Source organism: Biomphalaria glabrata, chromosome 12 (assembly GCF_947242115.1).
Source record: "Biomphalaria glabrata chromosome 12, xgBioGlab47.1, whole genome shotgun sequence".
Taxonomy (NCBI): Eukaryota; Metazoa; Mollusca; class Gastropoda; family Planorbidae; genus Biomphalaria; species Biomphalaria glabrata.
In genome coordinates, this window is record NC_074722.1 from 571,827 (window position 1) to 595,503 (window position 23,677).

Below are 23,677 nucleotides of genomic sequence, written 5' to 3' on the forward strand. Positions count from 1 at the left end.
TTCTTCACTTTGCTTTTCTGTTCCCTAAGTGTTTCTAAATTTAGAAACTCTACTAAATGTGTTACACTTGAAAGCTGTGTCAATACCATTGAGAGTAAATCCAATAAAAAGATTACAGAAGAATTTAGTCACTTTAAAAAATGGATTTCAAGAGTAGTAAAAGATATACTCATTGAAATAGCACACCACATACTAGTGAGAGCTATAGTTGTTTCTATACTAGCATTAAAAAGATTCTTGACCTTTAAACTCATTCAGTTTCCGGTATCAGGAAAAAGAAGAAAACAAGACAGAGAAAGTGATGGGAAGACAACTTAAAAGAATGGACGGGCCTGCCATTGAAAGAGGTTCTGTCCAAGGCAAAAGACAGAGAGGAATGGAGAAAGACGGTCAACAGCTCTTATGTGATGCCCCAATGGTCCAACAGACTAAGGGATAGGTGAAAGTGAAGGTGGTGAAGTTTCCTTTTTTTTCTTAAGTTAAATGCAGAATTTGAATCAACAATAAGGATATTTGATGAATGACATTTACAAATAGACGTTAGAGGCTCTCTTCACAGACTTTTTAACAACGCATACAATGTAGGACTAATTTAAATATTTAAGAAATCTTCATCCTCAATGAAAGATCACATTCTTCCTTTACAACATTAGATACAAGAAAGACAAAATGTCAAGATGAGAAATGAGTCTCTCACTAGAATGTCATGCAGGTTAGAAAGAAAGCACTAATGAAATGAGTTTTTACTTGTATACTATAAACAAGCACAATTACTTCTTATAAAACAATGGTGCAATTAAATAACACTTTTATTTATCAAACAATTAGAAACTGAATAGTGAATTGACTAGGGCCTATTTCTGCTTATTTCTTGAATGATTTAAATGTTTAAAATATCCTTTCTTAATTTTGAAACTGCTCATTTTCTTTAGTTTAATAAAACTTCAAATCTAGTCTAGACCAACAAAACATTCAAGTGAAACTACATCGAAAGGCCCCCTTTGAAGAATGTTATGCAAGTGGAAGCATTTCTTAATGTAGCCTCACTCTGTCAGACTCTATCACCACCACTCATTGATCAGGGAACATGAAATGCACCAAGATACCTGTGTGTAGTCGCTGAATGAACTCTTTATGTTAGGTCTGTTGTATTTATGTGTATTTTTCTGTTGTGTTGTCTTTATATGAGAAAAAAGTACTTATAATCACAACAAATTTCCGTAAGGATCAATAAAGCAGTCTTAGTCTTACATATAAAAGTTTTAATTTGAGATAATAATCAGGAAAACCAATATCCTATAGTATATTTATACCAACACACAAGATTTGCAAGTGTTTTTAAGAATAATTATTGTTTTTACTTCAAAGCCTACATTTTGAAGTAACTATTCTAAATGACATTTCATCTTCAAATAGGTCTACCACGTTCATTAGAATTACTCAGATTGTTAACTTGTAAAATAAGACTTACCAACTACCATCAGTGTAAAGTCAAACCCTTTCCTTACAGCTTTTCTATGAACTTGTTCAGGGAGTGTAGCAAAGCCAATGTACTCATCCTCATCCTGAAGACCAAACAAAACATTCCAATAGAAAGATAGTTTCTAGCTTTTATTTTCATATTTCTGTAAGTATTAGGGCAGTATTTAGGTCTGATTAGTCTCTACTTAATCGGACGTGATGGCTAAGTGGTTAAGTGCTTGGCTTCGGAATTATGTAAGAGATTTTAAGTTTGAATCCCAGTGATGAATAGGATTTTTAATTTCGTGATTTTCTGGGCACTCCTGGGTCAACCGGAATCTAATGGGTACCTGACATATGTTAGGGAATAAAAGGTGATTGGTCATTGTGTTGACCGCATGAGAACCTTAACCATTGGCCATCGAAACAGATGAGCTTTAGAGACAGCAGTAGACAAATATTGGAGAGAAAAAGAATGGCTGCCTGGTCATGTGGAATGCACTCTGGACTCTCGTTGAATGGTCTAGGGTTCAAGCACTGCTGGCCACACCCCTCCTTGGCTGGAGGTTTAGGCTAGGATGTAATAATCTTCCAAACTGTAGAAACATCTGAACCATGTATAACAAACAAAACCAAAACAGAAAATAACATTTCACAATTTTTTTTTGTTTCATCATTAGGACATCCTAACCTTAACAACCTGAAGGACGGTGGAAAATGATGGCAGCTAGGTTCAAGTTCAAACCCAGCACCATGGAGACAACAATCTAAAGCGCATACCACACAACCAGGCAGCCATACATCATTCTAATCATTTCTTCCACCCAGAGCAGATTTAAGCAGTTATAGGACTGGAACCCATGCTTCCTTTTCAGATTCTAGTAGAATCTAGATCTAGATCTAGTCTGGTGTTTGATCAGTGAAATACATATATACATGTCTGTAAATTTGAAGACGTGTTGTTTGTTTAAATCAATCTCTTTTGCTATGTGTGTATGAAGGCTTGCTTTGAATTTGTAAGTATAAAGTATACCTTATCCTATATAATAGCCTACAGACGTTTACTTAAAAAAAAGAAGATGGTAACGTCTTAATAACCTAGCAAACGTCTGGACCAATGATTGAAGTAACGTCTGTATTATATAAGATAAGATAAGAAGATGCATGTAGAGCAGACTGGTCAATCAAAGTGTCACACACAATGCACCTCACACCAGCTCCATATGTCTGGACCCTATCCTGAAGGTATGAAGTACTATGAAGCGACAGAGTGAGGCTGATGCAGCGCTAATATTCCCCACTTTAAACAATTTTAATCGCGCAAGCCACATTGTCATCTCCCACTTTCTCATTTACCTAATAATCTCGACTACTGTACATTTAGAATCTACGTGTCAAGAAACTAATGTTTTTATAATCATAAATTAATACTACTACTAGTCTAGATTTAGATCTAGATTTAGTTGTGGTTAGGAATGAGACATGGCATATTTATGAAGAATCTACTTATCTAAACTAGATCTAGTTCCGGAAGTCACACGAATAACTGGCCACTTCCAATATGTAGATGTACTTGACATCGATGGTGCCTACTGAGAATACATAGACTAGACTGTCACTAGACCGTACAGTGTGAAGAGGTCAACGTCGTCAACATGCATGACTATCTTCTTTTTTGAAGTAACGTCTGTATTTTATAACATAAGAGAGATGGTGACTTATCTGGGAAGACATAGTCCCAGACCGCACTATGTGGAGAGAGATGGAGACTTATCTGGGAAGACATAGTCCTAGCCGGCACTAAGTGGAGAAAGCTGGTGACAACTGGGAAGACACAGCCCTAGAACGCACTACGTTGACATAGATGGGAAGAAATAGCACCGAACTTTGAGGAGAGAGAGAGTGTGACAAAGAAAGCTATGGACAGCGATAAAAGCAATGACCTCAGCCCTGGAAGAAAAGCGAAAAGGCCGGTTCATATACCATCATATTTAGGTTATCTCATACTTCTCATGGTACCTGTGTTATAGGTGAACGGGAATTTCTTTCCAGGTTAGGGCTCTACAGTCACATGAAAAGGGGCTCTACGAGATGAACCATAGGATGCCAATGATTTCTATTGGAATTATTTAATATCCATCCTATTTGACAGAACCCAATTTTTCGTTCAGTGTGATACGTCCTTCACAATCCCTAGCGCTATTAGAGCATGGAATGGGTTGCCTGAGCTAGCCAGGAAAACCAGTGACTTGGCAGAATTTAGGTCATTGGTTAATATGCATGACTGAATGCATGACGCGTAGGACGTAATCATCTTTTTTTTTTTTTTTTTTGAAGTAACGTCTGTATCATATAAGATAAGATAAACTGTATAGATTACAACATTTTGAAGTTATCAATAAAATGAACACTAAATGGACCTCATTCACCAATCGTAAACAAACAACATTTAGTCACGTGATTTTATTGATAAAACAATGAGAAAAACTGTCACGTGACAACCATCATGAATTAGGCTAAACATGAGATCGTAAATTATATAGAAGAGATAAAGCACCACGTGGCTAAATGTCGTTTGTTTACAATTGGTGAATGAGGTCCATTGTTATTTCACACACCGTGCATGTCTTTGTACCTAAAAATTAAACGGACTTCGACATGGATCACTTGTTTAATAAGTTGCCACTGCACTGGTGGCATAAATTGACAGAGAAACAAACTGTTGGGATTAGTACTAGGTCTAATTATCATCCTGGTTAAATAGGCCTAAACTCATGCTATAGGCCTATGAAAACTCTCTAGCTAGACTTATGACTGCGTGCTTTCTCAAAAAGAATTTAACATTTCCTTTCACAATTTAATCCACACACGCACATACACGCACTCACAATCGTGGATTTAGGCGCCAGTGCACTTCGGTGTTTTAGTAACATAAGAATATTATTTTAGATTCTTAAAAATATACACAAACGCAAGACCCTACAACCAAAAAGTACTACCTATACAACTAAAGCAGTGCTTCCCAAACTGTGTTCCGCGAAGCCTTAATAGGTGTTTCGCGAACTACTGGTATAATTAACTAGTAGGCCACCACGTGAATTAATCTCTCTAAAAAAAAATAGACTTAATGTTCCGCTAAATAATCGGAATGTGCATGGTGTTCCGTTAAGAAAACAGTTTGGGAAACACTGAACTAAAGGGATTGGAGAGAGAGGCGGGGCCCAAAAGAGGTTTTGAGGAGGGGGCGGACCAGGAGACCTTTACAGCTATGCAAGAGCTTGATGAGTCAAAATTATTTTGATGGGAAAGGTCAATCTAAGCTGAAAAGGTCAAAGTTACAAGAAAATGACAACACACCCGAACTGTCTCTTTGACACATTTCAACTAGCAAAGTCTAGGCTAACAGTTGAACACAAACGTTGGGTGTCAATTTCCCCAAACACAATGGACCTCATTCACCAAACGTAAGCAAACAACATTGAGTCACGTGCTTCTCTATCTCTTCTATCACGTGACTTTTTTTTCCCGTTGTTTTATCAATATTATCACGTGACCGTTCATATGAGGTCCATTATACAATAGATTGCAATGCAATAAAAATACTTTCGTAATGTATAATAGTATTCTAAGCTGTACGCTTTTATAGCTGGTTGTTTGAATGGCGTTCTCACTCGAATGTTAACATGTATGACTGAGCTGCATTAACCCCTTTGCTAGTTAACTAGGGTCTCGACAGGGCCGGCCCCCGAATGAAATAGAAAAATAAACAGTGAAAAAATAAAAGTACACAATTTATTCAAAACCTAGTGTACCACAATAACATCGGGGACACATTTCGCTATTTCGTCTTTAAAGATTTGTTCTAAGGCCCCTATAGTGCACCTACTAATCGGAGGCCATAGGCGGCTTCCTAGTTTGCCTAAGGCCGGCCCTTGTCTCAAGTTCGACTTCCAACTCGAGCTGAGTTGTATTTGCCGAACACCGGCGAGATACTCCCCTGCCCCATCTTCTCCACAAAAGATAGCTTACAAGCATGAATGATGCGCTAGCAGCGCTAAATTAATTCATGGTTTTAAAAATTTCGCGTCACACAATTTTCTAAGTGGATGATATCAAACTAATGCCAACTATGAGATCTACGCCTAAACAAAGACTTTTTTAAAAATAGTGTTCACCAGTATAACTCTAGACCAGCGGTTCTCAACCTTTAAAGCTCGGCGACCCTTTTAACAATCCCCCACTCTTCCGCGACCCTCCCCCCTACACATACAGCAATTTAAGAGTAGACAATAACAATTCATATTTTCGATGGTCTTAGGCGACCCCTGGCAAATGGTCAATCGACCCCAAAGGGGGTCGCGACCCACAGGTTGAGAACCCCTGCTCTAGACCCACATGTTGAATGGGCTATGTGTTGGCTTGTAGTTACAGGCAGCTAGTCCAACTTGACCTAATATAGAAACTTTTTTTCAAACAAAATAATAACTTCCCTTTATTTGATAGATACAAACAGCTTTCAAGGGACCTCATTCACCAATCGTAAACAAACAACATTAAGCCACGTGATTCTAGGCTATATATCTTCTATACAAATTATGTAATCCATTAAGGCTGTCACGTGATACGTATTTTTCATTGTTTTACCAATATTATGACGTGGCTAAATGTGTTTCTTTACGATTGGTGAATGAGGTCCATTACAATGGGTTAGTAGCCTTTTTATACAAAAATAAAATCGTCAAATGATTTAAACAATAGGCCTATGTGGCCTACTTCAAAATCTACTGCTCTTAATTTTGATCTAAAAGTCACATTAATCCCATGTGGTTTCGTTTCCTGTGTCCCCCGTACCTGCCGTTTACTGCCAGGTTATTCCAGCAGATACCCCCCCCCCCCCACGTTAATATGCATGCACAAAATGTGCGCGTCTGAGAGGTGTTTAGAATAGGTTTATAACAGTTACTATAAATCGAAAAGTCTTTGCAATAGTTACAAAAAAAAATATGTTCTTGGTTCTTTGAATAATTTAAGAAATAGATCATTTTATTTTATTTTGTAAGCTGTTTTTTTAAACTTCAAAGAAATCCCTTTCTGTATGGGTTGTTATGGGTTGTTATGGTGTGTGTGTGTGTGTGTGTGTGTGTGTGTGTGTGTGTGTGTGTGTGTGTGTGTGTGTGTGTGTGTGTGTGTGTGTGTGTGCGTGCGTGCGTGCGTGCATGCGTGCGTGTGTGTGTGTGTTTTTCCAAGACGATGTTGAAGAAAGGGAGCATTCATTTTCGGTCTTGGAGAATAATGCAATAAGGACAGGGTTTGTCATAATCTACGGCAGACGATATAAAGACACGAGAGAGTAAAGACGAGTTTCTGTTGTCAGTTAGTTTGGGTTTAAATATCAGTTTATTTTGTATTCATTTTATGTTTTTTATTTATTATACTTTTAGGTCTATATCTCATTTCGAGTGAAGTCTGAATGTTGTTATAAAACTAGATTTGTGTTCACAAGAGAAGTGTATTCAAATTATTTAAGATTCTCTTGGTGTTGGAGATATTTCTCACAGAGTATTCTGAGGTTTAGAATTTGTTCTGTTGTGCTTTAAAAGAGGCATCGGTATTGGAGGTGAAAAGCTATCTAGTGTTAACAGCTTCAAATACCTCGGAGCTATTGTCTCAGATGAGGGAACAAAGCCCGAACTATTGGCCCGAATAGCACAGTCCACAGCAGCCCTTTCAAAACTTAAAATAATATGGAAAGATAAGGGCTTAGCCCTCGGCACCAAAATCAGACTGATGCGCTCTCTGGTCATGGCCACATTTTTATTTGCTTGCGAGTCGTGGACGTTGAATGCAGAGCTAGAGAGGAGGATCCTAGCAATGGAATTGAGATGCTACAGAAGGATCCTAGGCATCACATTCAAAGACCGCATCACAAACCAAGAAATTAGAGACAGGGTTACTGCAGCGATCGGAGCTCATGACGACCTGCTAACTATTGTAAAAAGACGAAAGCTTAAATCCTTTGGCCACATTACAAGATCTACGGGGCTCGCAAAGACCTTCCTTCAGGGAACAGTGCCAGGGAAAAAGAAGAAGAGGCAGACAGAAAAAGCGATGGGAGGACAACATTAAAGAATGGACGGGCCTGCCATGGAGAGAGGTTCTAAACAAGGCAAAAAAAAAAGGGAGGAATGGAGAAAGACGGTCGACAAATCATGCCTGGTGCCCCAACGGTCCAACAGACTAAGGGATAGGTAAAAAAAACAACAACTCTTTATCTCCTTGATTATTTTTCCACGTTCTGACAGAATTGTTCATTTGACACATTTGTACATTCTACCCTGTTATAATTAAACTTCAATAACATTTTTGTTTGTAATCAGAAAACGTTACTTTCGATTTAGAAATATAGGAGAATGTATGCTCTTTTTATATAACACAAGTTATACTTTCTAAAACCAAAAATTAATCTAATTTAAGGGGTCAAATCAACGATGGTACCGTTAATTAGGAGAGAATGAGCTAAAGTGTAATTATTACATTCTGCATTTACCTCCGACCAAGCTCCATCATATAGGGCTATTATACAATACTTTTTTGTTGAAAACTTGGTAAGTAGCTTATTGAATGCTCTAATGTGTTTGTTATGCAATCAGCCGTGAGAAAGTAGGCTACGTAATGTAAATATGTACAACTTAAGATTTGGCTACATAAAATTTGATAGATGCAATATATGGAGCGTGACTTTGAGATAGACTTGATGTTTAAAAAATATCTCCAGGCCACTTCAATCTTTGGTCTACTTCAACCTATTGGATACATCCAGGAGCTAGCAATGAAACTAGAGTGTCAATATTACATTTCAAATATGTAGGTGACATTTCAAGTAGCCTGGTCTTACTTAAGACGTACAAATGTAAATAGACAGACAGACAGATAGATAGATAAAGAATAAAGATAGATAGATGACAGATATATATATATATATTAACTATTAAAAAATCAAACAAAGCATTAGGATTTATTAAAAGAAAATTCTCTAAATCAAATAAGAACTTAAAACTAAAATGTTATTTAAATGTTATTTATTTGGTTAGGCCAATAATAGAATATGCATCCTCCATTTGGAACCCCTCAACTCAAGATAATATTAAGAAACTGGAACAGACACAAAATAGAGCAGTGAGATTCATAACTAACGAATATTCACACTTAACCAGAGTAACACCTTTAGTAAAATCACTAAATTTAGAAAGCCTTCAGGACAGAAGACTCAAAAGTAAAGTAGCAACTATACATAAAACACTAAACCATAATCTTCAAATACAAAAACAAAATTTAATAAAATACTCTGAAAGACACAAAGATAAAGGTACATTCCTCGTCCCATATGCTAGGACAAATTTGTACAAATACTCCTTCTTCCCTAGTGCTATTAGAGCATGGAATGGGTTGCCTGAGCTAGCCAGGAAAACCAGTGACTTGGCAGGATTTAAGTCATTGGTAAATGTGCATGACTAAATGCATGCTATGGACAGTGAAAGTACATGGGTCTCAGCTCAGGAAGAAAAAATGGCCAGCTCCTCTACCACCGAAGCAAAAGCCACCTTAACCTGCGCTATCTGTGGACGGAAGTGTCTCTCCAAAATAGGGCTCCACAGCCACATGAGGAAGTGTGCTCTGAGATGAACCATAGTATAGACAGACATACATACAGGCAGACAAAAAAAGCACTGGATAAATATATATATATATATATATATATATATATGCAGAGAGAGAGAGACCTTTTTTTCTTTCTTTCCCGGAATTCCCCCTCAGAATAATATCTGCAAATCTGCTCTAATGAATTAAAAATCGTTAGCAGAACTTACAGGCAAAAAATGAAGATAATTTGTTTTGTTTGATAGCTAGCCATTTTTGTTACCATAGCGACAGGGTAGTGTAGTCTATATTTATCAGGGATGTAGAGTATACTTTGATTTGTTTGGTAGATCTAGCTTTTTATGTTACCTTATATTTAGCAGGAGTGTAAATCATTCTTCTTGTCAGTCGTCTTTTAAGTCCGGGGGTGGCAGGTATCACTGAGTCTAGAATATTTCCAGACGGAGATACAGGAGATGTGGTTATTCCATTCTGGCCAATCGAAGGCTCGCTTACATTTTCAACGAGATTCTTCTTTGAAGTGTTTCTCTTGGGCTTCATCGGGCTAACTCTTCCAGTTTCCATGGTGACAGTTTCAACAACTCCGTGAATATTATTCTACTTGATTGCACTTTAGAATGAAGGCTTTTATTTATTTACAACAAGTAATTGACTGCTATACAGTAATTATACTTTCACTTGCAGTTCAATGCATCTATAAAAACAAACTATACACTACAAAAGATATGATACGAAAGTCTTTTTAAGAGAGATCGGTACATGAGCAAAGTGCATTATGTCACGCTGCTAACATTTTGCAAATTTAGAGAAGTTTTTCAGAAGCTGTAGGTCAAATTGTCTCCCTTTATAGAACCAGAACTACAAATTAAATACATTTATTCATCTTCTTTAAGACAAAATTAAGAACGCATATTTGACTTATAAATAGCAGAAAAACACACCATTTCTGGTATGCAAGCTTATTGAAGATTTTAACGATTACCATTGCCTCCGCAATGGTTAAGCAAACAATTGTCACGTTTTCGTTGGTTTGTTTACTAAATGCTTTATATCAGTGATGGCCAAATCCGGCCCGCGAAAATGTCGGCACAAAGTGTAGAAAATCTCTACCCCTTCCAAAACAGAAAAAATGTATCTTTACCTACATTATTGGGGGCCCTTGCTTTTTCTAAGATGGATTGGTACTATGAGTTTAACATTTGTGTGTTTATGAAATGGGACTCTGAATGTAGAATCTGCCAGGAAAAGTGAAGGGATCTTTACTTTTTTGTGGAACATGATAATAAGCCAGAAAAAAATAGACGGCATTATGAAACCAATATGGAGGCTTTTTTTTTTATTTTAGCCACGAATAAAAGATTGTTAAACCATGGTTAAACTACGCTTAGAGATTGGAGAATTTATGAGAATATTTACCCCCCCCCCCCCAAAAAAAAAAAATAATATAATGAGTTGGTTGTAAAACTAGCTACAATGTTACCAACATTTTTAATAACGAGGTGAAACCATTTTCTGACATGTCAAAAAAAAAAAAAAAAAGGATTCACTTCGAATATCCCATCAATGAAGATAAGTACCTGATCCACGGGTCACTACTAAGATAGTTTCAGGTCCATTTCATTTCACTTATGTATCTTTTCAATAAACGTGGCCCGCAGGTCGAATAAGGTTTGAGCATCACTGCTTTATATTTTCAAATGTTTCTTCAGATTCGAAGATATTTCATCCTAAACTCAAACCAGGGCAGTGTGCAGGGTATGAACCCGGGACCATTGAGGCGATTCTAACGAGAGTCAGCGCGCATACCGGACAATGTATCAGAAGTTGTCCCTTAAAAGTTATCCTTCTGTACATGTTCCAATCTCCTACAAGATATATGTACAATGTATTTTTCTAAATATAACCTCAATATAATTTATTTTTAAAATACCTAATTGCATACTAGAAACATTTACCCCTCCCCCTCCCCCCCCCCCCCCAAAAAAAAGAACCAAACCCTCCCTCCCACACACACACGCATTATATACAGTGATTATAGTAACATCACTAGCTTCAGGCTCGGGCAACGCCAACTATTTTCTTCCTTTTTCCACCGGAAGTTGCAAAGAATTAAACGTTTTGTGTCATATATGATATTATGTTACTTGCTGCAGCCTTAGCGTCAGGTCAAATGTCATAATGTCATGTCAACTGTCATATTTTTTTAGAAGTATTTGCCATCTAAGACTCAACATATTCACCTGTCTAGTGCTATCTAACACAAAGCTGATGATTTTATTTTAGCACGCAAACACGTCAAGTCGCTAACAACAAGTTACCTGCTAAACAAAATTGCATCAATTGAAAATACCGGTAACCAGAACAATAACAATAATTTTACAGTTAAAGCCTCATATCTTTTAAATTCGAGTTATGGTAAATCTCATATCGTTTCAGTTATATCATTTCTTCCTTTGTTTCTAGGAAGTAGAAACAACTTCTGGAGATATAAATCGAAGAATAGCACTTTAAACACAAACACTGAAGAATAAGTCCATCATTTGTTTAGACACGCGCATTAACACAAACACATTGTTCCTGTAACACATTCCTTACTGAATACACAGCAGCACAAAAGTAAATAAATTCTATATATGCATATACATTGTATTGCTACACGGTCCGTTTCACGCCCTGTTTCTCTGTGCAACTAAGAAATGACTGGCTAGCCTACTGTAGCGAATTTTGACTTTTTTTTTTTAAGAGAGAGAGAGAGAAAAGGGGGACGAGTCTATGTCACGGTGCGAAAATTATTTTGGGATTAAAATAAAGAGGGGGGGGGGGGGGGGGGAAGAAGCTCGTGTGTGTGTTGTTTTAATTTCATTTATTATGGCGTGTTTATACTTGTGACTGTGTCTTTGTTACCTTTGACTGTCACTTTATATGTACTAGTCTACAAATGACAAGTCTTATTTTTTTCTTCTGTTCTTTTCGCCTCTCTCATTCTCTCTCTCTCTCTCTCTCTCTCATTGTGTGTGTGTGTCTCTCTCTCTCTGTTTCATTCTGTCTCTCTATATCAGGGGTTCTCAACCTTTGGGTCGCGACCCCCTTGGTGGTCGATTGACCATTTGCCAGGGGTCGCTTAAGACCATCGAAAATATGAATTGTTATTGTCTACTCTTCTATTGCTGTGTCGGGGGTGGGGGTCGCGGCAGAGTGGGGGATTGTAAAAAGAAGTCGCCGAGCTTAAAAGGTTGAGAACCGCTGCTCTATATTGTAATAACTGAAGGGAGGCAACTCAACGAGACGTAGATGTTTATTTACATGGAGACATGACAAACACATAGGACATCTGCCTTGAACACAAGGACATCTGCCTTGAGCACAAGGACATCTGCCTTGAGCACAGCATCTTCATCTCGGCTCTAGACTTGGGCGGAAGTCGTTCTCTGCTCTCTAAAGTCAACTTCCTTCCTAGTCTGGTTTCTGGCAGTGCGCACCTTCTGCGCTATATTGAATGGCGGTGCGCATGGTTATAACAATATATACATAGACATAAATAAATATAGACTGGCCGATTAAAGAGTTTTATGAAACTAAAATTTGTAACTTGCAATATTGTGTACTTTATTATACAGCATTTATGAGCAGTATAAAAGTTAAGTATTCATATCTATTTCAGCCGTAACCAATATAAGTATTACACTATTTTCACTAGTGTTTTTTTTAAATCTCTCAGCGTGAAGATCAAGCGATTTTTCATAATTCGGAAATCCGAATACAATAGATATACATGTTTTCAAGTTACATGAAGTTACTTCCTTTTTCCAGTCTATATTTATTTATGTCTATGAATATATATAATTTTCTCTGTCTGTCTGTCTGTCTGTCTGTCTCTCTCTCTCTCTCTCTCTCTCTCTCTCTCTCTATATATATATATATATATATATATATATATATCTTTTTTTCTCTCTCTCTGACTATGTGTGTGTCTCTTTCTCTCTCTATTCTCCTTGATTTAGTCCATGTTTACAATTAGTGGCTGCTATATAAAGGCTATATTTAGAATTTAAAACTTTTGACTTCGACTAAAATCTTATTTAAAAAATTACAGACTTTCATTATAAAATAAAATTACACAAGTTTCCATATATTAACATAGTCATATATATTTATAAGAGCTCTAAACTGATTTGGTTTTCCTGTCTGAACATTTCTTGTTCCATATACTGGGACAAATGTGTACAAGTGCTCCTTCTTTCTAATTGCTATTAGAGCATGGAATGGGTTTCCTGAGTCAGAGAGGAAAACTAATGACTTGGCAGATTTAAGTCATTGTTAAACTTGCATGACTATATTGACCTAGGAACACACGCGTAGGGCGTAATCATTTTCTTTTTTTGAAGTAACGTCTAAGATAAGACGTCTAAGATAAGATAGATAAGATACTAGTAATTCATGGAATTCATGCTACAGAAGGATCCTAGGTATCACATTTAAAGACTGCAGCTTAAACGCAGAGATTAGAGACAGTATTACTACAGCGATTGGACCCCACGATGACCTGCTGACTATTATAGACCGTGGCATTTTACGTCTCGAGACTACTCGAGAGACGATCTTTTCCCTTTGCAACTTCTTGTGTGACTAAAGAGGCCAATCCTTGATACACAGCTGCGATCGCAGGTTGGGCATATATAATCACCAGGCGCTAACTATTATAAAAAAAAATGAAAACTAAAACTCTGGCCATAATACAAGGTCTTTGGGGCACGCAAAGACCTTCCTTCAGGGAACAGTACCAGGAAAAAGAAGAAGAGGCAGACAAAGCGATAGGAAGACAATATAGAAAATGGACTTGCCTGTCATTGAAAGAGGTTCTAACTAAGGCGAATACAGAGAGGAATGGAGAAAGACGGTGGACAAATCTTGCGTGCTGCCCCAACGGTCCAACAGACTAAGGCAGTGGTTCTCAACCTTTTAGGCTCGGCGACCCCTTTTTTACAACCCCCCACCCCAACTCTGCCGCGACCGCCCCCCCCTTTCCGTATACACACAAGAATGGACACAAACAATTCCTTTTTTTTTCGATGGTCTTAGTCGACCCCTGGCAAATCGTCAATCGACCCCCCAAAGGGGTCGCGACCCACAGGTTGAGAACCCCTGGACTAAGGGATTATATGAAGGTAAATTCATGGAATAAAAATAAAAGAGGTTCATGGTCTCCCTTGTATGACACGTATTCTATCCATAGTGCCCTGGATGTGGCAAAATATGTAGGTCACAGCTGGGGCTGCGTGGCCACGGGAAATACTGTATTCCTCATTAATCTTCGGACTCGAAGACAAGCCTTATTATTATAGTTCTACATATTTTCTAATTCATTTCATTTACCATGTTAAATAATCTCCCATACTCATCTTTGTGTGTGTGTGTTTTCGCTGAATACGAGGAAAACATTTTAAAGATGAAAACAATTTGATTTCTAGATGAAAAGATTAATGAAAAGTAGGTCAACTGGAAGAGAAGAGCCGGCCTTACTTTTATCAGAGCTAATGATAAAAAAACAGTTTTACGTCTGTTATACTGTACAAATACTCCTTCTTCCCTAGTGCTATTAGAGCATGGAATGGGTTGCCTGAATCAGCCAGGAAAACCAGTGACTTGATAGAATTTAAGTCATTGGTTAACATGGATGACTAAATGCATGACGCGTAGGACGTAATCATCATCTTTTATTTTTTGAAGTAACGTCTATATTATATAAGATAAGAAAAAGATAAGAAATTGTAAATATTTCCAACAAATTTCATATTAATTAAGGACACAGAAGTTAACACGTTAGTATAGAGAGAGAGACAACAACATTGTTTTTGATTGGTTAGAGATGTGATCAAAGGAGCATAACTCCTAAAGACTTGAGCACGAAATATTAATCAGTTACCAGAGTTTTCTTCCCATCCATGAAAGATGTAATCAGAGGGATCCACTTTATGCGATTTTCAACATGAGCTCGTAGGAGCCTAGAGGCTCACTTGGTCAGTGGGTCAGTTTAAGCTAATAGAAACTGTGAGTCTTTTCGTTTTCAAAGTTAAGACAAGACGACAGCTTAAGAATGGAAGTTTCAGTCACGTGATCATAGGACACAAAAAGACTTCATGTTTCGAGTGTAAAATAAAGTTCTTCTTTCAGACGATGTAAAGTTCCTCTTTCAGATAATGTTAAGGTCATCTGTTTCTTTGGCCAATGGTTAACGAACAGTGTCATGTAGCCAGCCGCTTTTACTTTCCCCAACTAAAGTCAGGTACCCATTAGAGTTGGTTGGACTCAAGGGCGACCTAAAAACCCCCGAAATACAAAATCCCAGTCTTCAACAAGATTCGAACCCAGAACTCAGTGCTTTGGAGCCAAGCTCTTAAGCACTCAGCCACGCGCACCATAAGGTTTCGATTGTGGATGACAAGTACTGACTGACACGGACAATTAACACAAGTAGAATAACTCTGAACTTGCCCTTATTATCTCCCCTACAGAAATTATCTTTTCTTAAATCTTATTCATCGGTTGTTGTTTTGTTTTCGCATACTATCTCTCAGGGCCGGCCTTAAGCCACTGCAACCTATGCCACCGCAGTGGGCCCCGCACTTTCATAGGCCCCCGCGCTAATTCTAGATGTAAACTATTAAATTAAATCTTATATATAATAACAGGGTTTCCACGGCCTCCTAGAAATTTCCTGACATTGCAAAATATGCACGAAAAAGTCTTGAAATCTCCTGACACATCTCAGGAAAACTCATAATTAATATAATTAATTATTAATGTATTACTTTAATGAAAATTTATTGCAAAGACGAATGTCTTTTCTTATACAAAATCTAAAGTTTGAACTTATCCTTATCGCTACCCAGAGTAGGCCCCGCAATTGTTAGGACCGGCCCTGCAGTATCTCTTCATGGTTATTTGTTTTATATTTTTATGGCGTTCCTTCAGAATTGAATATTATTACAGAACGGCCGTGGGGGGGGGGGGGGGGGGGGAGAAGGTTCGAACCTCGGCCCATCGAGATGACACTCCATAGCGCTTACCACACAACCACCCCATTCACACTGTTTTTCCCCTTTACGTTTTCGGTTGTGTGTGTGTGTGTGTTTCGTGTGCGTGCGTGTGTTGTTTTGTGTGTGTGTTTTTACTTGTGTGCGCTTTGCGTGTTGTGCATGCGAGTAGGGTGTAAGGGTTAGTTCCCTTTTCAAGATACCTTGGAACTATCCACAGCAGATATATTCTTTATCGAAAGTTTATAATGCTGAAACACCTTTTGCATTGCAATATGTCAGACAGAGTTGGCTTATACATTAAACATCTAGTGTGACCTACACACGGTTTCAAAGCTTTCTCATGTATAAAAAAAACTGCCACTTGCTACGTAAAAATATAGCATAGTAATTACACGGACAGGTGCGAGTCTGAAATTGTTGCGGACACACCCACCAAAATGGATGTCATTTATCTAGTCAGTTTTTTTTTTTTTTCTAAACAACTCGGACAAGGCATTGTCGTGTAAGCTAACATTTTTTTTTAAAAGCACGTGCCTGTTTATAAATAGCCCTGTGTGTCCAGTCTGGTGAGCCAACACTGACTCCACTGTCTCCGTTATCTTGAAACATCAGCTCACATTACGAGGCCGTTTTAGAATTGGACCTTGTCTACGCTCAAAATATAGTCTTCCAACGGATGCTCACCCACTTCCGCTAGTAATCTCCTCTTTGTTCAGACATAACATTAGCTCAGTGTTTTTTTTTTCACAAAGCGTAAATCAACTATCTGTCTGTCTGGTAAAAAATTTTCTACACGTTAATTTTCCCACATACACATTTCTCGAATCGAGTTAAAATCGTGCACAATTATATATTGGCAGAGACAAGATACGAATCAATATAAAAAAAAATCAAATTTGTCAAGTAATTATTAGTGATTAACTTTTTTTTTCTGATATTGAATAAGCGAAATAACTTCTACATAATTGATAAGCTTTTTTATTTGAAAAGGATTTTAAACATATTTTTCTTGTTTTTACAGATACTTTTTGGTAAAGATTTTGCTTTCTTTTCTGGTATCTTACAGATTACAGAATGGTAAAGGGGAGGGAAGGAGTGCTTTGTTTTGAAAGAATATTTTTTTAATAGAAAATATTTAAATATCGCAACGTCTTATTTTCTATTTAAGGTTAATACTTAAGATAAATACAAATTATAATTGAAAGGGTTATTACAATAAGGAGAAGCTATTTTATGCTATTTGATTTAAAAAATCTTTCATTTCTACTGATATTGAAATATATATTGTAATCTTTAGTAAGTAATAATATAGTTTGAAAAAAAAATCAATCCTTACTTTATGTTGAATGTGTCATTTGCATGGGGGCGGCCAATGCAAAAGGAACATTACTCATTAATATTGGCACTCAAAAAAAAAAAATAGGCTATGATTGATTGTTTTCTAGAGCCCCATAGATGAAACACTGGCTTGCTTAACGGTAAATAAAGGATGGCTGCCTGGTCGTGCGGTTTGCGCGCTGGACTGTCGTTCAGATTTATCGATGGTCCAGGGTTCAAACCCTGCCCGCTCCCATCCCCCGTCGTCCTGCGGGAGGTCTGGACTAGGAAGTAATTATCTTCAACTCTGAAGGAACATTCGAAACATGTAAAACATTTTACAAACAAAACATTGGCGTGGAGGTGTTAAATCATTTTACAAATAAAAAAAATAATTCTATATTTAATATTAATTTTATAAAATGTTTTGCCATTTAGCGACATTTCTGCTTGATAGGATAATGAAAAGTTATAAAGATAAATGATCCCATTTTTACATTTTGAAAGCTTGAGTTAATAATAACAATAATAATAAGTCTTGTCTTCGAGTCCGAAGATTAATGAGGGAATCACTATTACTCGTGGATACGCAGCCCTGCCAGCGACCTACAAATTTCGCCACGTAGCGCAGCATAACAATCGTCGCTCAAACAACCGTTAAATGGCTCTAGATACGTCACTATCATCTCAGGCTGCGGGCAGAACTTGATACCAAGATTCTTCGTTGAGTTAATAATAGAAAGTGAAAAAGGGAGTGAATTAAATATATACGTTACTTTAAAAAAACAACAAAAAAAAACTCCACCTTTATAAATATGACAGTGGGCTATTATTTTTAATTTTCATTTAAACCTTGAAATGCTTCATTATTGCAAGGAATATTACCAGTCAGCTCTACATAATCAAGTTCTTTCTATACATAAAATGGTGCGCACAAATATTCACGTAAGTGTTTATTTATTCAATTCTTTACTGAATGCAAAGAAACATTGCAATAGAGTCCGGAAATTTCCTCTTTGAAACATTGAAGACGTAAGCCAAATTTAATTTAAATATTTATTGTATTTTGAAAAAAAAAAAATAACGGTCGAACCAGATTTTTCACTTAGTGGCCAATATTTTTTTTTCACAAAGATTTATATAAATTGTTACATTGAAAATAAAAAGGTTCCAACCAGTTCCCGGTTTGAACCCGTAAAGAGTTTGCAAGCTAATAGGAGGAGTTACAAAAATTAGCACACATAAACAACTCGGTTATTTTCATGCATCATATTTTTCCGATTCAATAATTTATTATTAAAACTTTTTAAAAAAATTCTCTCCAACCCCCCCCCCCTCCCCCCCCAAAAAAAAGGTCGCGTAATTAATTTGTTTCTTTAGACAGAGAAGGGAGATAACTCATCTAGATCTAGAGATGGGAGCCTATCTAGTGATCTAGTGTTTTCTAAATAGCTGGACTTTGTTCTATAAATAACCTAGAGCTCGGGTTTTGGTGGGAAGGTTACAGGCAGAAGCTACATCTTAGCAATGGTGAAATGGACCTCATTCACCAATCGTAAACAAACAACATTTAGCACGTGGTGCTCTATCTCTTCTATATAATTTACGAGCTAATGTTTAATTCATGATGGTTGTCACGTGACAGTTTTTTTTTACGTTATTTTATCAATAAGATCACGTGACTAAATGTTGTTTGTTTACGATTGGTGAATGAGGTCCATTGACGAACTAAAGGAACACATGATTATGTGTTATGTCAACACAAATGGAATTATATTTCTCATAGCTTAGTCTAACTAGCACACACCAAACATACAACACACACATATATCTATATACATCTAGTCATTTTAAATGACGGAGTCTTAAAGTCGCATTCTCCTTTCGGTCAGTCTGTGTGGGGAGCTGGTCAAACTTGGAGCTCCCTAACACTTGTTGTTGAGTTTGCTCCAAAACTGAATGATTTCACTTTTAAAGTTGTTTTTTTTTAAATAACAAAAATTTAGGCAGAAAATGATAGTGTGATTGTGTGCCCTTCTTGAACCTTATGGACACTGTTAAGATGAACACGTTATTATATTGTTCAATAGTAGTTTTAAAACGTTAACATTAGAGACATAGACGCATTCTCCTTTCGGTCAGTCTGTGTGGGGAGCTGGTCAAACTTGGAGCTCCCTAACACTTGTTGTTGAGTTTGCTCCAAAACTGAATGATTTCACTTTTAAAGTTGTTTTTTTTTAAATAACAAAAATTTAGGCAGAAAATGATAGTGTGATTGTGTGCCCTTCTTGAACCTTATGGACACTGTTAAGATGAACACGTTATTATATTGTTCAATAGTAGTTTTAAAACGTTAACATTAGAGACATAGACTGTATTCTATAACACGTTTAACATTAGAGACATAGACTGTATTCTATAACACGTTTAACATTAGAGACATAGACTGCATTCTATAACACGTTTAACATTAGAAACATTGACTATATTCTATAACTCATTTAACACTAGAGAGTTAAACTGTATTCTATAAACACAGTTAACGTTAAAAACAATCAGAGACTCAAACCAGTCCTCCGGGTGTTTACTTAAGTCACGTCCCTTATGTCACGCTGACCTAATTGTCATGCACTAATTAACAGAAAAATTTCTTCAGCTCACAATACCCTCTCATACAAGCTATGTCACTGCCACATGCTAACCTATTTTACTGACCCATACAAACCTATGTTTACTATAAGCAAATGTTACTGACACATACAAGCCTATTATCTGACACAGGCCTATATCTTATGATAACCTGTATAATTTACTTGCACAAACTAGATGCTAGAAACGGCACCTTCGACACGGAGGTCACGGCTGACATGTAGAAGACGAAGTACCTGGGCTGGATTTAAATGATTTGGGAGGGAGGGGGGGCTAGGCTATAGCCCCAGGACCTCCACAAAAAATAAACAAAATATATCAGAATTTCGACGGGTCAGAAACTTTTTTAAAACTTTTTTTTTTTCGCATTTTAAGGCTGGTGTAAAAATTTTTATATGCTTGCGAGTCTTAGACGCTGACTGCCGAGCTAGAGAGGAGGATCCTAGCAATGTAATTGAGATGCTACAGAAGGATCCTAGGCATCACATTCAAAGACCGCATCACAAACCAAGAGATTAGAGACATGGTTACTGCAGCAATTGGACCCCATGATGACCTAATAACTATCGTAAAAAAAACGCAAGCTTAAAATCTATGGCCATATTACAAGATCCACGGGGCTCGCAAAGACCTTCCTTCAGGGAACAGTACCAGGAAAAAGAAAAAGAGGCAGACAGAGAAAGCGATGGGAGGACATTATAAAATAATGGACGGGCCTGCCACTGAAAGAGGTTCTAACTAAGGCAAAAGACAGAGAGGAATGGAGAAAGACGGTCGACGAGTCTTGCATGGTGCCCCAACGGTCCAATAGACTGAGGGATAGGTAAAGGTAAAAAATCAGCTCCTTGAAGAAATTAAAAAGTAAAGTTCCCCTTTCAAACCTTGTGGTCTAAAGGGCAGATGATGTAAAGGTCATCTGTTTCTGTGGCCTACGGTTAACAAGGGTGTCATGTGGCTAGCACATCAACCAACCGCCTTTACCTTTGCCCAACTAATGCCAGGTACCCATTAGAGCTGGGTGGACTCAGAGGCGCCCAAAGATCCCGAAATTAAAAATCCCAGTCTTCATCTGGATTCGAACGACCCCCGGTTCAGAAACCAAGCGATTTACCGCTCAGCCACCGCGCCTCCCATAAAAGAATTTGTTACAACAAAATATCAACTTTTTAAACAGTTATTTGTTTGAACTATGTAGGCCTCTGTCTCTCTGTGTAGTGTATGAAGGAATGTTTGTATTTGTGTGTTTCTAGTCCACTAGGTCTGACTGAATGTTGCTCAATGCTGGGATTGGGGCCTCACAACACGTCTACTTGGCAGATTCATTGCAAAGACGTCATTGTAAACATTTTGAACACGCTAAAAAACGAAGCCAAAAAAAAAATGTATACTAAGCAAGGGAAGTAATAATAAAGTGTGTTCATGCCATGCGTCTGGTGTTTACCTCCCTTACATTTCATTCGGTTAAAGAGAATCCACTGAGACATGGGTTGCGTTATGGTTTTACGGTTACTGTTTAAAGGTGAATACAGAGAAATGGATCAATATTCTAGAATCTAGTTCTACATTTATGTCGTTTTGGCCCTGTTTTCCCTGTAGCAACTTGTATCGAAAAAAAATCTTACGAAACTTTGGTCTACACCAACCGGCCCCTGAAGTGACCACACAAAATCTTAAGCCTGTGGCCAAATAAAAATCGTAAAATATAGTTGGAAATCATAATTACAGAATAATTAAAGAAGCTATAAACTGTAACAGATGACAAGATTTACAACAGAATAGTTTAGACAGTTTAGACAGCCTTAAATCACAGCAGACGTGAAATAAAATATTAGCAGTGAGCTTATAAGAAGGTCGATAATGAAAATTTAGCAGAAAATTCGCAAACTAGGATCGTTACACTTATAAGCATATAAAAATGAAGATGATTCTGGTCGTTAATTTCTTATTCCATTAGTTTCTTTTCATGCTTCATTACTGAGCTTGCACTATTAAGTTCTTCTTTTACAGTCCCGCTTATTTCCTATGTAATCAGAGCGCAAAATGTTATGAACCTCTCTATATTTATTTATTCAACTCTTTACCGAAAACAAACATTTGAGTCCATTGCGGGAATTCCCACTGCTTTAATTTTAAGATGATAATAGTTTGAAAAATTATGACAGTCAAACCATAGTTTTCTCAGTGTGGATAATTAGCGAGTATTTTCCCCCAAAGATATGGACTATACATAGACTGTCAAATTTCTTGGAAAATCATTAGAGCCGTTTTCGAAATGTAGGACCATGTTCAGCCCAGTGTTTGCCCACCATTTTTAAGCCCATGAAGAATTAGTGAACTAACAGGAGGAGGTTTCTTTTAACATTTGAAACTCCAATTGTGAGCATGTTTTCGGTCCTTGCCCGGTGATGGAGGTACAGTGGAGGAGCGTAGTGACTGACACATTTAAATATCACACACAGAGTTCAGAAGACTTAAAACTAGTGATATAATTGTGACATTCGAGTTCTGCTGCTACTGTTTGTCAACATTCTTATATTTATGCGCTGTGTCTTCTTCGTGGGGGATTTACATAAACGGAAGCGAATCTAAAAATAGATTTGTTAAGATTTATCCGGTACACAGGAAACGGAAGTATTGAAAAGCATCAAATTAATATTGTGTACTTCTTTCTATGGAAGTATAAATAAAAATTTTAGTTTCTTCCTCTTCTTGTACTAAGTAGTTTTTGTTTTTTAATTGGTAACAGGGAACTTGCAAGATAACGCCATCGAATTATTTTTTGCTTGTTTATTTTACAATGTCTTCCGTATTTTCTCTATTAATCTTTTTTTTTTTTAAAGTAATTTTACGTTTTTGATGAGGTTTCATTACATCACTACCACATTTCTCCATATTACGATTCATCTCTCACTTTCACTGTATTTTATTGCTAAAGATTTTATTGCTAGAGAGATGCACTTTGAATGTAAACCTAATCTAAATAAAAAAAGGAAGATAGGTAATTAAAAATAAAAAAAAGGCTTAGATTATGGAAAGAACCACACTATTACTGTCATATCAATCAATACTGCAATATTTAACTCCCTTTTCAATTTGCAATAAATAAATTAATGACAACTAAATTATTAACTAATCGGTTAATTTTTTGATTGGTTAATGTGTAGTCATTGACACTGAATATTTGTGCGAGGTTTCAACTTGATCCGAGAATGGGAAGTGGGAGAAAAAACATGCTCAAACTTTTTACCAGACAGAGTGTCACAGAGTGAGAGAGTTGATATAAGTTTGTAATAACACTCAATTCTAAAAAGCATCTTTTTCCACCACCTCTTGGCCATTTTTACCTTTAAATCCTGGCCACATTAAGTCTAAGAAAATGGAAACAACAGGCGTAGCGCCATTAAAAGATGAACATAACATAATACATAATGATAATGAAACTAAAGCAAACATTCTAAACAAATACTTTGCATCAGCATTCTCAGCCCCAGGAGACAAAGACATATTACTGAATTTGAACCAAGTAGACAACATAGAAGATATAGTAGTACAAG

At 36.9% G+C, this 23,677-nt stretch overlaps 1 protein-coding gene across 7 annotated transcripts in view; it reads right to left on the reverse strand.

Moving 5' to 3' along the window:
• Positions 1 to 23,677, reverse strand: part of LOC106080177 (septin-4-like) — a 66,626-nt gene that overhangs the window by 28,369 nt on the left and 14,580 nt on the right. For 2 of the 7 annotated variants that reach the window (XM_056006075.1, XM_056006076.1), the window contains one exon: positions 1,472 to 1,565. In XM_056006075.1, the coding sequence (XP_055862050.1) occupies positions 1,472 to 1,565 (94 nt within the window). Of the gene's footprint in view, positions 1 to 1,471; positions 1,566 to 9,468; positions 9,979 to 11,438; positions 11,826 to 23,677 lie in introns of those variants that run through there. The other 5 variants (XM_056006073.1, XM_056006074.1, XM_056006072.1 and 2 more) reach the window with 5 other exon arrangements.